At 44.0% G+C, this 13,339-nt stretch overlaps 1 protein-coding gene across 2 annotated transcripts in view; it reads right to left on the bottom strand.

The window, feature by feature from the left end:
• Positions 1 to 2,365: 2,365 nt before the first annotated feature.
• CLPB (ClpB family mitochondrial disaggregase) overlaps positions 2,366 to 13,339 on the bottom strand; it is a 166,808-nt gene continuing 155,834 nt past the window's right edge. Inside the window, exons 12-16 of one of the 2 annotated variants that reach the window (XM_004381939.2) lie at positions 10,066 to 10,222; positions 9,206 to 9,279; positions 8,924 to 9,043; positions 8,584 to 8,688; positions 7,777 to 8,126 (exon numbers count right to left, since the gene is read on the bottom strand). In XM_004381939.2, coding sequence (XP_004381996.1) covers positions 7,878 to 8,126; positions 8,584 to 8,688; positions 8,924 to 9,043; positions 9,206 to 9,279; positions 10,066 to 10,222 — 705 coding nt within the window. In that variant the 3' untranslated portion in view covers positions 7,777 to 7,877. Of the gene's footprint in view, positions 8,127 to 8,583; positions 8,689 to 8,923; positions 9,044 to 9,205; positions 9,280 to 10,065; positions 10,223 to 13,339 lie in introns of both variants that reach the window. The other variant, XM_023736533.1, reaches the window with a different exon arrangement.

Genomic DNA, 13,339 nt, shown 5'->3' on the forward strand with positions numbered 1-13,339 from the left:
AGTGACGACTCTTATTTCTCTAGGCTATATTCCTAGGAGTGGTGTCTTCTCATTTTCTTGATGGTGTCTTTTGCAGCACAAAGTTTTAAATTTTGATGAAGTCCAATTAATTTTTTTCTTTTGATGCTCATGCTTTTGATGTCCTATCTCAGACTTTTATTTCTTTCAACATTTTGCACATACCTATTTTAAATTCTTGGGAGTGTAAATTCTCTCATTTTTTGCATCTGCTGACTTTTGTTTACGGTAATTTCCTTTTTTGTGTAAGTTTTTCCTGTAAGCTCATTTTTAGCAGGACTTGTTTTTTCCTTATGAAAACTGGATTATGGGAATATCCTTAATCCATAATTTATTTAAGGTGTATGTTGATAGTAAATTTATTTACTACCTACTTTGCAGACTATTAAGTTTTGTGTTTGCTTCTATGGGATCCTATAGGTTTCACTGCCCCAGGATCAGCTTTTTGTTTATATTTCAACTTGACATCCTAGCAACTTTTGGGTATTGTGAGTTTGGACCACTCTCACAACCAGCAAAGGTATGAGTTTCTCCACAGGTGCACTTTCTACTCATATTCTTGGGCAGCTGTAGACTTTCTTGCTGATTTCCAGGTCAATGAGCAGTGTTTTCTAGTCTTCTTTCCACAAGTAAACAGTTTTCTGAGAATCTCAAGTCATTCTCATTGTTGAAGCCCTAGTCCCTAGTCATTAGGCCTATAGCCTGGTCCCAAGTTTCTATGAACTCCTTGATCTCCACTCCCACTCAGCCTCTGACTTTTGGGTTCCTATTCATTTCAGGCAGGTAGGATTTCCCACTTAGTTTCAAGCCTAGTTGTGAGTTAATTTTTGTTGTTGCTACATATTACCCAACATTTCTGTTTTTGAGGTGGGAAGGGAGTTTGCCTGGAACTATGGTCTGTTGTATATTGATCAGAAGTTATCTCCAACCACTTCTCACACTGCACTCAGAGGGTCTTTTAGAAACACAAACCTGGTCATTCCATTCCCTTAAGTATGGCATTCAAGGCACTTTGAAATCAGGAAACTTGCCTCTCTAGCTTCATTTTCCACCACTTTCTCCTCTTCTCCACACTCATATCCAGCCTCTGCACTTCTCTTTTCTCTCTCATAATTGTATTTAGCATGAGTGCTGATGGTAATGAAGTTTACTTATTCTCTACTTTGCTAATGGAACTGTGACAGTAGTAGTAATGAGAGCCTAGAACCAGAAAACAGTAGCTCTATCTATATGGCATCACCTCTGAACATAGTACTGAATGTGACATTCGGCTAATTTTATCCAATTAAAAATGCTGTTGAGTTTAACTAGGTCTGCATTAGATTACATATTAAGAATTGGCATTTTACAAGAGACAGAAGGGGCCACATAAACCAGAGACTTCATCAGCCTGAGACCAGAAGAACTAGACGGTGCTCGGCTACCACCAGTGACTGCCCTGACAGGGAACACAAGAGAGTCCCTGATGGAGCAGGGGAAAAGTGGGGGTGCAGAACTCAAATTCTAGTAAAAAGACCAGACTTAATAGTTTGACTGAGACTGGAGGGACCCCGGGAGACGTGGCCCCTGGACTCTCTGTTAGCCCAAAACTAAAACCATTTCTGAAGCCAAATCCTCAGACAATGATTAGACTGGACCATGGGACATAAAATGATATTCGCTGTCTTAGTCATCTAGCGCTGCTACAACAGAAATACCACAAGTGGATGGCTTTAACAAAGAGAAATTTATTTCTTCACAGTCAAGTAGGCTAAAAGTCCAAATTCAAGGTGTCAGCTCCAGGGGAAGGCTTTCTCTGTCGGCCTTCTCATCCATGTTCCCCCAGCCTAGGAGCTTCTCTGCACAGGAACCTTGGGTCCAAAGGACGCGCTCTGCTCCTGGCACTGCTTTCTTGGTGGTATGAGGGCCCCCTGTCTCTCTGCTCACTTCTGTCTTTTATATGTCAAGAGATTGCCTCAGGACACAATCCAATCTTGCAGACTGAGTCCTGCCTTACTAACACAACTGCCACCCATCCTCCCTCATTAACATCACAACGGCAGGATTTACAACATATAGGAAAATCACACAATACCAGGAATCGTGGCCCAGCCAAATTGATACACACATTTTTGGGGGGACATAATTCAATCCGTGACACTTGTGAAGAATGTGCTTCTTAGCTCAAGTAGATACATGAGACTAAATGGGCAGCTCCTGTCCGGAGGAGGAATGAGAAGGCAGAGGGTCAGGAGCTGGTTGAATGGACATGGGAAATCCGGGGTGGAAAGGAGGAGTGTGCTATCACAGTATAGGGAGAGCAACAAGGGTCACATAACCATATATGTACACATTTTTGTATGAGAGACTAACTTGAATTATAAACCTTCACTTAAATAAGCACAATAATAATAAAAAAATTGGTATTTTAATATGTTTTGAACAAGCAACAATATGGCTCAAAATTTAATAAAAGTATAAAAAGAAATATAGTATGCCTTCCATTGCTGTCCCCCAATCACCCAATTCCCTTCCCTTTCCAGAGGTATTTTATGCATATATAAGCAAATATATACACATATTTGTTGCAATTATGAATGGAATACTTTTCCGTTTTGATTATTGCTAGAAAAGAGAAAAACTATTGATTTTTATACATTTATCTTTTATTTAGTCACTTGCCACATTTTTTTATTAATGCTAATAGGTTTTTACAATAGCCTCTTAGATTTGTTAGATATCAGTAATATATCAGCAAAACAAGGTAATTTATTATTTTCCAGTATTTATATTGATTATTTAGTTTTCTTGCCTAAATGCTTTCACCTGGACCTTCAAAGCAATGTTGAATAATAAAGGTGTTAGTACGTATCCCATCTTATTTCGGACTTTAGGTTTACAATAAAAAATGATGTTTGCTACTGGTTTTTGATGGTCTATCACATTCAAAGTTTTTTTCTTGTTTTACTTAGAGCATAAATTTTATCAAACTGTACTTAAGCTGCAAAATTTTATCAAATGCCCTTTCAGGATATGTTGATGTAATAATGTTTTTTCTCCCTTAAAAAAAAAAAAAGTTTACTTTGAAATAATTTTGAACTTACAAAAAAGTTGCAAAAATAATCCAAAGAATTCCTATGTACCCTTCATTCAAATTCTCCAAATGTTAACACTTTACTTTTGTTTTATCACCTTCTGTGTGTATATATAGAGTTTAAAATTTGCTGAAACATTTGCAAATTGCCTTTACCTTTAAACTCTAAACACTTCAATGTATGTTTTCTAAAAGCAAGAATATTCTTAATCACAGTATAATTATCAAAACAAGAAAACTGGCGTTGATACTATTATGAAATCTACAGACATTTAAATAACTTTTAAGCTCTTGATGTAGTGGATTATACTAACAGATTTCCTGATACTGTGCCTTGTATTGCTGAAATAAATTTTATGTGATCTTGGTGTACAGTTCAACCTGATTTTATTTGGATAGTGATAAATAAGACTAGGCGATGGCATTCTTTTTGGCACTTTATCAGGTTTGAGTATTAATCTTACATTGGCTTTTAAAAATCAATTGGGCAGCTTTCCATTTTTTTCCATGGTATGAAATAGTTCATAAAATCGTTAAAAGTTAGAACTCATCTATTTCTTGGGAGTGGTGGTGGCTACAGGAGTGTGTTCACTTTGTGGTAATGCATTAAACTGTGATTTACGTACTTTTCCTTATATATTTCAATAAAAAGTTTAAATAAAAGAGCAGCCTTTTAAAATGATACATTTTTAATCATCTTTCCAATTTCCTCTTTAGTAATCAAACTTTCTATTTGGCTATGCAAACTTTCTATTTCGTGAGTCAGTGTTCCCTAGAAAATTTGCTGTTTTCAAATTGGTTGCCATAGTGTTCTCTTAAAATTATTTCCAATTCTTCTATATATATGGTTATGTCTAATTTCTCATTCCTAATCTTGTCTTTTTGCTCCTTTTCCCTTTATCATGTTCATGATATTTTATCTATTGGTGCTTTCAAACAATCATCTTTCTATTTATCCCTTTTGGTTTGTTTTCTCTTTCATTAACTCCAGCTTTTATCTTTATTGGATCCATTTTCTAATGGTTTAAATGTTACCATCACAATCTATACAATCACTGCACACCTCTGAGTTTTTCTTTTTGAGCAATAAAGGCATTACACTTACATTTCCAAGTCCAACCTCATATATTCCAGGATCCTCAATAAGGTATCTGGGTCTCATCTTGCCCCAATTGCTCAAGGATCCAGTCCTGGAGGTAGCCTTGCTGCCTGGCTACAAGCACATGCCAAATAAACATGTGCTGAGCGAATGAATGATACTGCTCTGTCCCAAGGCCCACTGTGAAGATCTGTGCTTGCTGCAGAGCCCACCTACCCATCAATCCAAGTATTTCTCAAGCATCCATCAAGTGCTGGCACTGTGCCAGGTTCTATGACTAGAACAGTGAGCTCAACAGTTGGGTATCTGCCCTCTTGGAGCTTCCATTCTAGTTATGAAGACAGACATGGTACAAGTAATGCAACTGAGTTGAGTATTGCCTATGGTGCTATGGAAGTATAACATGGGTCCAACATCAGCTAGGAGGTCTGGCAAAGAATCCTAGGAAGAACTGATACTTAAGTTCCTCAGAATCTGAGGGTCTACCCTGTCCCCTACCCTCTCTTCTCAGGAAGGTGGCCACTGGGTTTTCCTATATAAAAGTTATCTGGTTTGGAGTTATATGCCTGCTGCTTCTGGCCACAGTTAACTGAACCAAGGGCCTGGCAGCCAGGCAGTAAGAACTTTGTCCAATAGGAATGTACCATATAGGATGGTGACTGACTGACTGAATTAGAGGCTCTAAGGGAGGTCTCAACACCAAACAGAGATAAAGGAGAAGAAACAGCAGGAGCAAAAGAAGTAGAGAAAGAATAGTAAAGTCGTAAAAATGACTACCATGAACCCAGACAATCCTCTGGTGTTGGATTAGAACTTGAAGTACCAATATGTACTTATGGTTTTTAATAAATATATAGATAGATAGGTACAATAACAAATTCAGATGTGTGTGCATGCGTGTGTTAACATACATATATATATTTCCTAGTTCTGTCTGCTGAGAGGGCCTAGAAGCAATAACCCTAGTAGCAATGAGTATACCTAGTACCCAGATCTTAGTTTCTAAGTACTAATCTTGAATAAAATAAACCAGGGGCTTCTTGGAGAAATGGAAATACAAGGTGAGCATGGAACATCTTGTGATGCAGAAAGTAAAGAAGTGCTCAAAAGATGATGGGAGCAATGCTGAAAGAGTTCTCAATGGCCAAACCTGGGACAATCTGAGTAGCAAAGTAAACTATGTTAGTATTGGATTATAACCTATAGGATAAAACAAATATCCATGAGTCCACATTGATATGGATAAATTACTGAATAAATAAATGGCTGAAAGGGACAGCTCTTTCTTAAACTGTTGTTATTAGGTTCTGTTGAGTCAATTCTGACTCACAGTGACCCAATGTGATAGAGTAGAACTGCCCCATAGGGTTTCCGAGGCTGTAATCTTTACACAAGCAGGTAACCAGGTCTTTCTCCTGTGGAGCTACTGGGTGGATTCGAACCACCAACCTTTTGGTTAGCAGCCAAGCACTTAATCACTGCACTGCCAGGACTCCTTAGACTATCAATTATTAAATACAGAAGGAATAAGGGAAACAGAAAATCATCATTAGGCAGATACAATATTAATACTTACTGTGAGCAGGAACCACTGATGGATGCTAAAATCAGTGAATGAAATTCTAAGCATAAAAGAGTTGCATAATTTCAAAGTATCTTCCCACAAGATTCTCACTGCTTTCAAAGGGCAAATTAATAACTTTATAGCACAGAAACCTGGCACATACCACCTCAGCCATATGATCAAAGTTAACATTATCTCCTATATAAGGCACTGAGAAAGGCAAATCACCTCTATGATAGTCTTGCCAAAAATGCATAGCCTCAGCCTAATCACGTGAAATCATTAGATAAACCCAAACTGCGGGACACAACTAGCCTGGACTCTTCAAAAGTACCATTCTCAAATTCATGACCTTCAAAAGTGTCAAGGTCATGAAAGACAGGAAGAGTGAGGGAACTCTTACAAAATGAAAGAGATGTAGGAAGCATGACAACAAAATGTAATGTGGAATCCTGGACTGGATCCTGGACCAGAAAAAGGACATCAGTGGGAAGGTGGCAAAATCTGAATAAGGTCTGTCTGGATCAATACTATGATACTATGGCTATGTGAGATGTTAACATTAAGGGAAGCTGGGTGAAGGGTATATGGGAATACTCTACTATTTTTGCAACATTCTCTAAGTATAAAATTATTTCAAAACAAAAGTTTAAAAAAAGGGGGAGACGTTGCTTACGGGACACTGAGCTTCTTTAAAGGTGATGGAAAAAATCTAGAAACAGGTGATGGGATGAACAACGTGATGAACATGATTAATGTTACTGAATTGTACATGTAAAAAATGCTGAAATGTTTTGTTACATATATATTTACCACAATTAAAAAAAAAAACACGAAAAAATGAAACAGATCAGCAGACACAGATCCTTGAGGGGCTAGAAAGTGACTGCTGGAACAACTGCTGGAGCCCACGCCCTGGCATGACTGCCTCATACCCACCATGTTGTTATGACATACTCTCATCACCCAAGGGAATTTGATTCCTGCCCCCATTTTCTGCCTATTGAAAGAGATTAGTTAACAACTAAAGGAGAGTTCCAAGAAGGCCTTGGATGACGGGTGGTCATCAGCAGTGGCTGCTGCAGAGGGTGCCTGAGGATGCACCAGGCCTTGCTGTGCCTTGCTAGACTTGGGATGAAACACGGCTGGTCTGTGGAATGCCCTTGGGGGATGGTGTCCAGACCTTCTCCTTAGTGACTAACACAAAGAGTGCATGGGGGAGATGTTTATTCCAGGCTAACCAGGCTGGGACAGCATTATAGACAGGACTGGAGCAGACTCCATGGCCACCTGGGCAGAGCCTGATCCCATGGTCTTCTCCCCCTACAGCTTCCCAGTGTCTATGTTGTTAGTCTCCTGAAGGAGGACACTGTCGAGCTGAGCTTGCTTGCTTGTTTGGGACTGTTGTCCAGTCCCAGAGTTGGCGGGGGGGAGGTAATGAACCAGTCAGGCTCCTGTCCTAGAGGTGTCCTATACTGGCCTAGTTCTAAGGCTGAAGAAACATGGTCTGGCCTAATCCCAGGACATGGGGTGGGAAGGGATAGTAGGTGTGATAGGGCAGTGGAAAGAGGCAAGAGTGCAATGGACCCCTTTTCCTTGGAATTTTCAGGCATGGGGAAGGGCCATCTGTGCCTGGGCCTCTATACTCCTTCCCCACTCGCCATGGAGACATTCTGAGGACTGAGCTGCATGAAGGCCAGCAGAGGGTAGGCAGGTCACAGCCTGGTTCCTGTCTTCTTCCAGTCAGATCTGTTCTTAGCTGCTATACTTCTGAGCTTCCTGGGTGCATAAGAAAGTTTCAGAGACCTTGGGTCATGGGATCATGCTGAAGAACAGAGGTGAGGGGTCCCCTCCCTGCCTTGAAGGGAGTGTAGGGGCAGCTCCTCTCCTGGAGACTGGTTAGCAGATTATAGGCCCAGAACAAAGGGGCCAGAGTAGGTCAAGATTCCTGCTCAAGACTTTGGGGCTGAGCAGTGGTCTTCAAGGGGTTGTGAGGAGGCAAGCAGTCCTTAGGCTGGGTAGAGAGGAGGAAGAGGCATGAAGGGAAGATACGTCAGTTGCCATGCCACAGCCAAGGGGCCTTTATTGGATGTTGAGGGCACGTATAGCCAGGTAGGTAGATGCTAGAGTGTGTAGCACACCTTCTCGGGGTGTAATGGTGCTCGGATGTCCAGTTTGTGGGTCTTGCTGTCCTTATCGATGATCTCCAGCCGTAGCTTGGGTGGACGCTTCTCAGCCTGGGGTGAGGGCAGTTCGGGGCCCTTGAAAAGCTGCTTGTCTGAGTCCTCCACAGTAATGCGCAGAGTACAGCCACCTGGCAGCAGGTCCTGCTCGTAGGCTGCCGCCAGCTGGTTCACCACACGGCGCTCTACCTGCAGGTGGTGGTTGAAGTGGTCGTCACTGCCTTGGCCTGGGCAGTCTGTGGCCTAAGCTTGAGGCCAGGCACTATTGCTTACTGCTGAACTCCCTGGGGCAAGTTTGAAAATTTCTCTGAGCCTCAGTTTTCTCATCTGCAAAGTGGGGCTAACAACACCTAGCTTGCAGGGTTGTGCTGAAGACTCAATGATGTCAGTTTCTGATGTTCCCACCCCAAACCCCTACTTCTGGTAGGGGTTCATACTTGGTCACTCTCTAGGACAAAGGTTTTACTTAATATTCCTGTGTTTTTGGTTCTAAAGGGACATCTATTTTGGGTGTGGACAATTCAAGCAGTCAAACTAGAGGGAGTCAGGCTGGGAGCCCAGGGGATGGGTCTGGGGGCTCCAGGGAGGGAGGTGTGGAGGCAACTCACGTCTCTTAGGCTTCTGTGCTCTAAGAGTTATGACTAACCTCATGCTTGATGGAGCGGGCACCATAGTGCACATTGTAGCCGTCGACCAACACGTCTGCCACCTCGCGGTCCCAGAGCAGCGTGATGTTGTGTCTCTGCTTGGCCTGAGACAGGTCAGATAGCATGCCTACATGTGGCCCAGTGCTTTCCATCTCTCACCACTCTGGCCTGAGGCCAGAGCCTGTGAGGGACTGTGAGCCCCAGGGCCACTGCCCCACACCACTGTGCTCCCGCTTGTGTAAGTGTGTTCATGCATGTGTGCATGCTCCCAGCCCAGTGTTCCCTGATTTCCACTGGGCAGCTGTCCTCACCCCGCCCATAGGCAGACCCTACTCTTACTCTCTTGGCCCAGAAGTTCAGTTCCTTGTTGACTAGTTGGATGAGCTCCGAGTGGCAGAAGGGAAGGAAGTAGACGATCTCATTGATCCGTCCCAGAAACTCATCCCTTCGGAAGTGAGCCTGCAGGGCCAGGTTAGGGGTAGGGTGAGCTCGGTGACCCAGAAGGGATGAGGGGAAATATTGGGCCTCAATGGGGCGGACAGTAGGGCTTCCGTATCTTTAGAATGGCAATACCGCCTCCCTCCACAGCTCCAGCAGTATGGACGAAGAAAGACCTCTTACCTTTAGGATCGGGCGAATCACATTCTCCTTGAAGTTCTTTGAGATGGTAATCTTGTCACTAATCTGGACATCCCCTGTGGCACAGAATCATAACCTGCCTACTGCCCACACCTAGGAAGTTTTGAGGGCTGTGCCTACCCCTTGGTCCTAACCATGAAAAGAGCCCTGGACCTGCCCGACTCTATGATCCTGGTCAAGGCCTGGTCTCCTCACCTGAACAATGAAAGGATTAGACTGGGTACTTTCTGAGGCCTTTTAGTTCTCATGTGCTACAAAGCCTGGGATTCCTTAGGGTGGGGGTTGTATAAGGGAGGGGAGAGGAGAGGGAAAGTGCCAGGATCAAGACTTAAGTTCTGACTTGGAGGGAGGGGACTGTAGGGTTCAATCTAAATAGAAAGGTGACAGACACAGCCTCTTGCCCGATACATTCCTTTTCAGCACTCTCCAGGGCACACATATACAGGAATGTTACCTGGGAGAAACAGGCTGTGTGTCTAACTCCATACTGTTTCTGATCTGCTGTCCCCTCACTGCACCAAAGCATTGCTATCTGATAAGTGTGCATCTCTTCAGTCTCCAAGACCTTGGCTTTTTCCTGGCCTCCCACCCTGGGGTGGCGCTGTCCATCCGTCTGTCTGGAGCTCTCCTGATATCCAACAGACTTGGGGCTTTCTTAAGGAAGTGGAGGCACTGTTTTCTCTTGTCTTTCTCCCTTCACCATCTGGTATGGTGCCTGGTATCTGGTCAGGATCAGCTAAGGACAAACCTGTCTACCAGGACCCTCACCTAGGCCCAGGACCCCCAGGAGATGTGCTAGTGGCTTGATCACTTGCCCAGGCAGCTCAGGCCATGTGCCATACCAAGGTTCTCGGCGATACGGTTATGGCTCAACTCCAAAGCTTCCTGCCTCAGCTGCAGGGCATGCTGTGCAATCTCATCGCTGGCCACATTGGAGGTCATGATGAAGATGGCATCCTTACAGTCAATGGTTTTCCCTTTTCCATCTGTCAGCCGGCCCTGGGAAGGAATAGTGACTATTCAGTCAAAGCTACAAGCCTGGGCAGATTTTAGCACTCTCAGTATGCACCTCCTCCAGAAGGCCTCCCCAGAACCCCGTGTGCCTCCCCCACAACCAGCAGTTGGCTGCTCCCTCCCCTGGGTTCTCTGAGCACTGTTTTCACACCTTGCTGCAGTGCACGCTGCCTTGGGTTTAATTGCTCTCCCTACTGAGAGTGCCTCTAGGTGAGACTGCACCTACTGTTTGGCATCTCTCAGGCCACCAAATTATCCCTGGCACTCAGGAGTCAGTCTGTTTATCCATCCAGCTAATCACTTTCTTGAAGGCCCACTCTGGGTCTGGCTCTGTGTTAGGTTACTGGGGATTCACTGAGCCTTCAACATTCTCCCAGTATAGAGAAGTGCCCTAGAATCTGGCACAGAGTAAGTATTTAATACCTGCTGGCCAAATGCCTGAAGACTCACAACCACCCTTACAAGTAGGTGTAATTATGATCCTTATAAAGAAACTGAGGCTCAGAGAGGTTAAGTAACTTGTTCAAGGTCTCAGAGCTAGAAAATAGAAGAGCTGAGACTTGAGCTGCCTGACTCCAGATCCCATGCCCCTCCCTCTGCAACAGACAGTCAGACCCAGTGAATAGTAATGACAATTCAACCTCCTAAGTGTTATGATAAAGGGAAACCCAGGTCAGGAAGCCCAGGTCACTGTAGGGGTTCAGACGAGGGTATATAACAGGGTTATTGGGAGGACTAGATGTGGCCCTATTGGTGAAAGATCCTTACTAAACCATGCAATGCACATAGCTCAGAACTATTATTACCGTAGCAGATACTTAATATGTATTTGTTGTATCAAAATGAACAGAATGAATTGAAACAGATATAATTCCTACAATCTTTGGAGCTATCCTCTGGCCTAACAGAGAAGGGTAGAAAATAACGCCCCTCTTTTAACCAACTTGGGAAGTTTCCCTGGAATCTTCAGCTCTTTCTAGAAGTGATACAGCAAGACTTCAACTTGCTTACTTTGGACACACGGTCGCGAAAGATCCATCCCTAGAAAGGACATCACGTTTGGTAAAGCAGAGGGCCAGCAAAAACGAGGGAAACCCTCAGTGAGATGGACTGAGATGGACTGACACAATAGCCACAACAATGGACTCAAACATACTGACGATCATGAAGATGGCACAGGACTGGGCAACGTTTAGTTCTGTTATACATAAGGTTGCCATGAGTTGGAGCTGACTTGACGGCAACCAGCAACAAGAAGTGACAAAGAAGTATGTATATGGGAGGTAGACACACCAGGAAAAGAGAAAAGGAGCAGAGAAAAGAGACAGAGGAATTATAAAAGTATAGCAGTTCAGGGGCACAGAGCTCCACCCACTCAGCAAACCTCAAGGTTATCACTGTACAACAGCACTTTGTAGTCATTTATGACAAAAGCAACATTGGAGACTCACTGAGACAAACCGATGTAGTAACAACAGTGAACATTTATAGGGCACTTTCACTTTCATTTATAGGTGCTCTGTTTAGTGCTTTCCATGAACTAGGTCACTCCGTCCACTACAATGTAGCTCCACGAGGGCAGAGGCTTGGTCTTGTTCATCACCGAGCACTAGAATCTGGCACAGTAAGTATTCAATACCTGCTGGCCGAATGCCTGAAGACTTACAACCACCCTTAGAGGTACATGTAATTATGATCCCTACAGGGCTCAGAGAGGTTAAGTAACTTGTTCAAGGTCTCAGAGCTAGAAAACAGAAGAGCTGAGACTTGAACTACTGACTCCAGATCCCATGCCCCTCCTTCTGCACTAGGCTACAGAGCTCTCACACCCAGACAGTGCTGGGTAAATGATGCTTCATGCAAATTCTTTCTCTAAATATATTTTTTTCTCAGAATTCTGCCAAATTGTTTGCATTCTTTGATTCTCATAGAGAGAAGCAACTGGGACAGGTGCTAGGGAGGAGACCTGCCTGGGTTCCTCTGGGTTGCAGACAAAGCACAGCTTCTGCAAGCCAGAGAATATGGCTCTGGGGGTAGGTCACTGCCAGGGACAGATTACCCAATAAGCAAAGTACGAATGGGCTTACTTATGTTTATTTACTAATCTATAGTGTACAATTTCAAAGATGTGGTGAAACCCATGTGAAATTGTGCACTACAGATTAGTAAGTAAGCACAATTAAGCCTGTGAGTACCTTGCTTACTGGTCACTGACTTCAGCCTGTTGGCTCCTGCGTGATGCCAGGGATGCCGAACCCTTTCCCAGCTTTAGTCAGGAACCAATCCTCATTAAGCCTTTCCTTCCCCTGTTGGTGTGGGCATGATTCAAGGTCAGCCTTTGCTTCTCAAGCCAATGTAATGGCAAACCCAGTCTGCTTCTTAGAGGCAACAGAGGAAGGAATGCACAGTAACTGAGCATCTATTGTATGCTAGGCATAGTCCCAGGTGCTCTGCAACCTGGCTTTACACTGGCCCTTAGCACTGGTCTCTGAGAAAGTGTGAGTTTCAAAGAGGTCTATTACAAAGGGGCCTGGTAATCCAGGTCCTGGGGCTGGTCACTTTCTCGTCCCTGCTTGGGGTGGGGAAATAGGAAGGCAAGGGTGCAAGTGGATGTACTTGAGCTTTCACCTTCAGCTTTCCACTTGCACCCCCTGCTTATGAGTTAAACCAAAACAGAACCCATTGAGGGCAATCCTAGCTTTGGGGCCAGTCTGCGTGCATTTGTGATGTGCCTGAGCACGTGCATTTGATACTATGTGTCTTCCACACTTGCCTCAGTGGTGCTTACCCCTGAAGACTGAGTTCACACACTGCTGTCCTGGCCAGAGCAATAACCCAGTGACAATTTCATTCCAAGAGATCAAAGCTCTGCTCATAACCGGGCCTGAGGATGGGTCCCAGGTTGAGTGAGGGGAGCAGGTGCAGTGTATGAGTGACCCCGAGGGTGACTTTTACAGTGTTCATGTCTCCTTCTCCACAGTTTCCTTGGCAATAAACATATGTCCCGAAGAGGGAGCTGTCACTGTCCCCACCTCACACGTCCTAGGTGGGGCTTGGGATGCTCACCCAAGGTAATGGGGGCTACTTTCCCATGGTCTCATG

This window comes from Trichechus manatus, unplaced genomic scaffold, assembly GCF_000243295.1.
Source record: "Trichechus manatus latirostris isolate Lorelei unplaced genomic scaffold, TriManLat1.0 scaffold00088, whole genome shotgun sequence".
Lineage (NCBI taxonomy): Eukaryota > Metazoa > Chordata > Mammalia > Sirenia > Trichechidae > Trichechus > Trichechus manatus.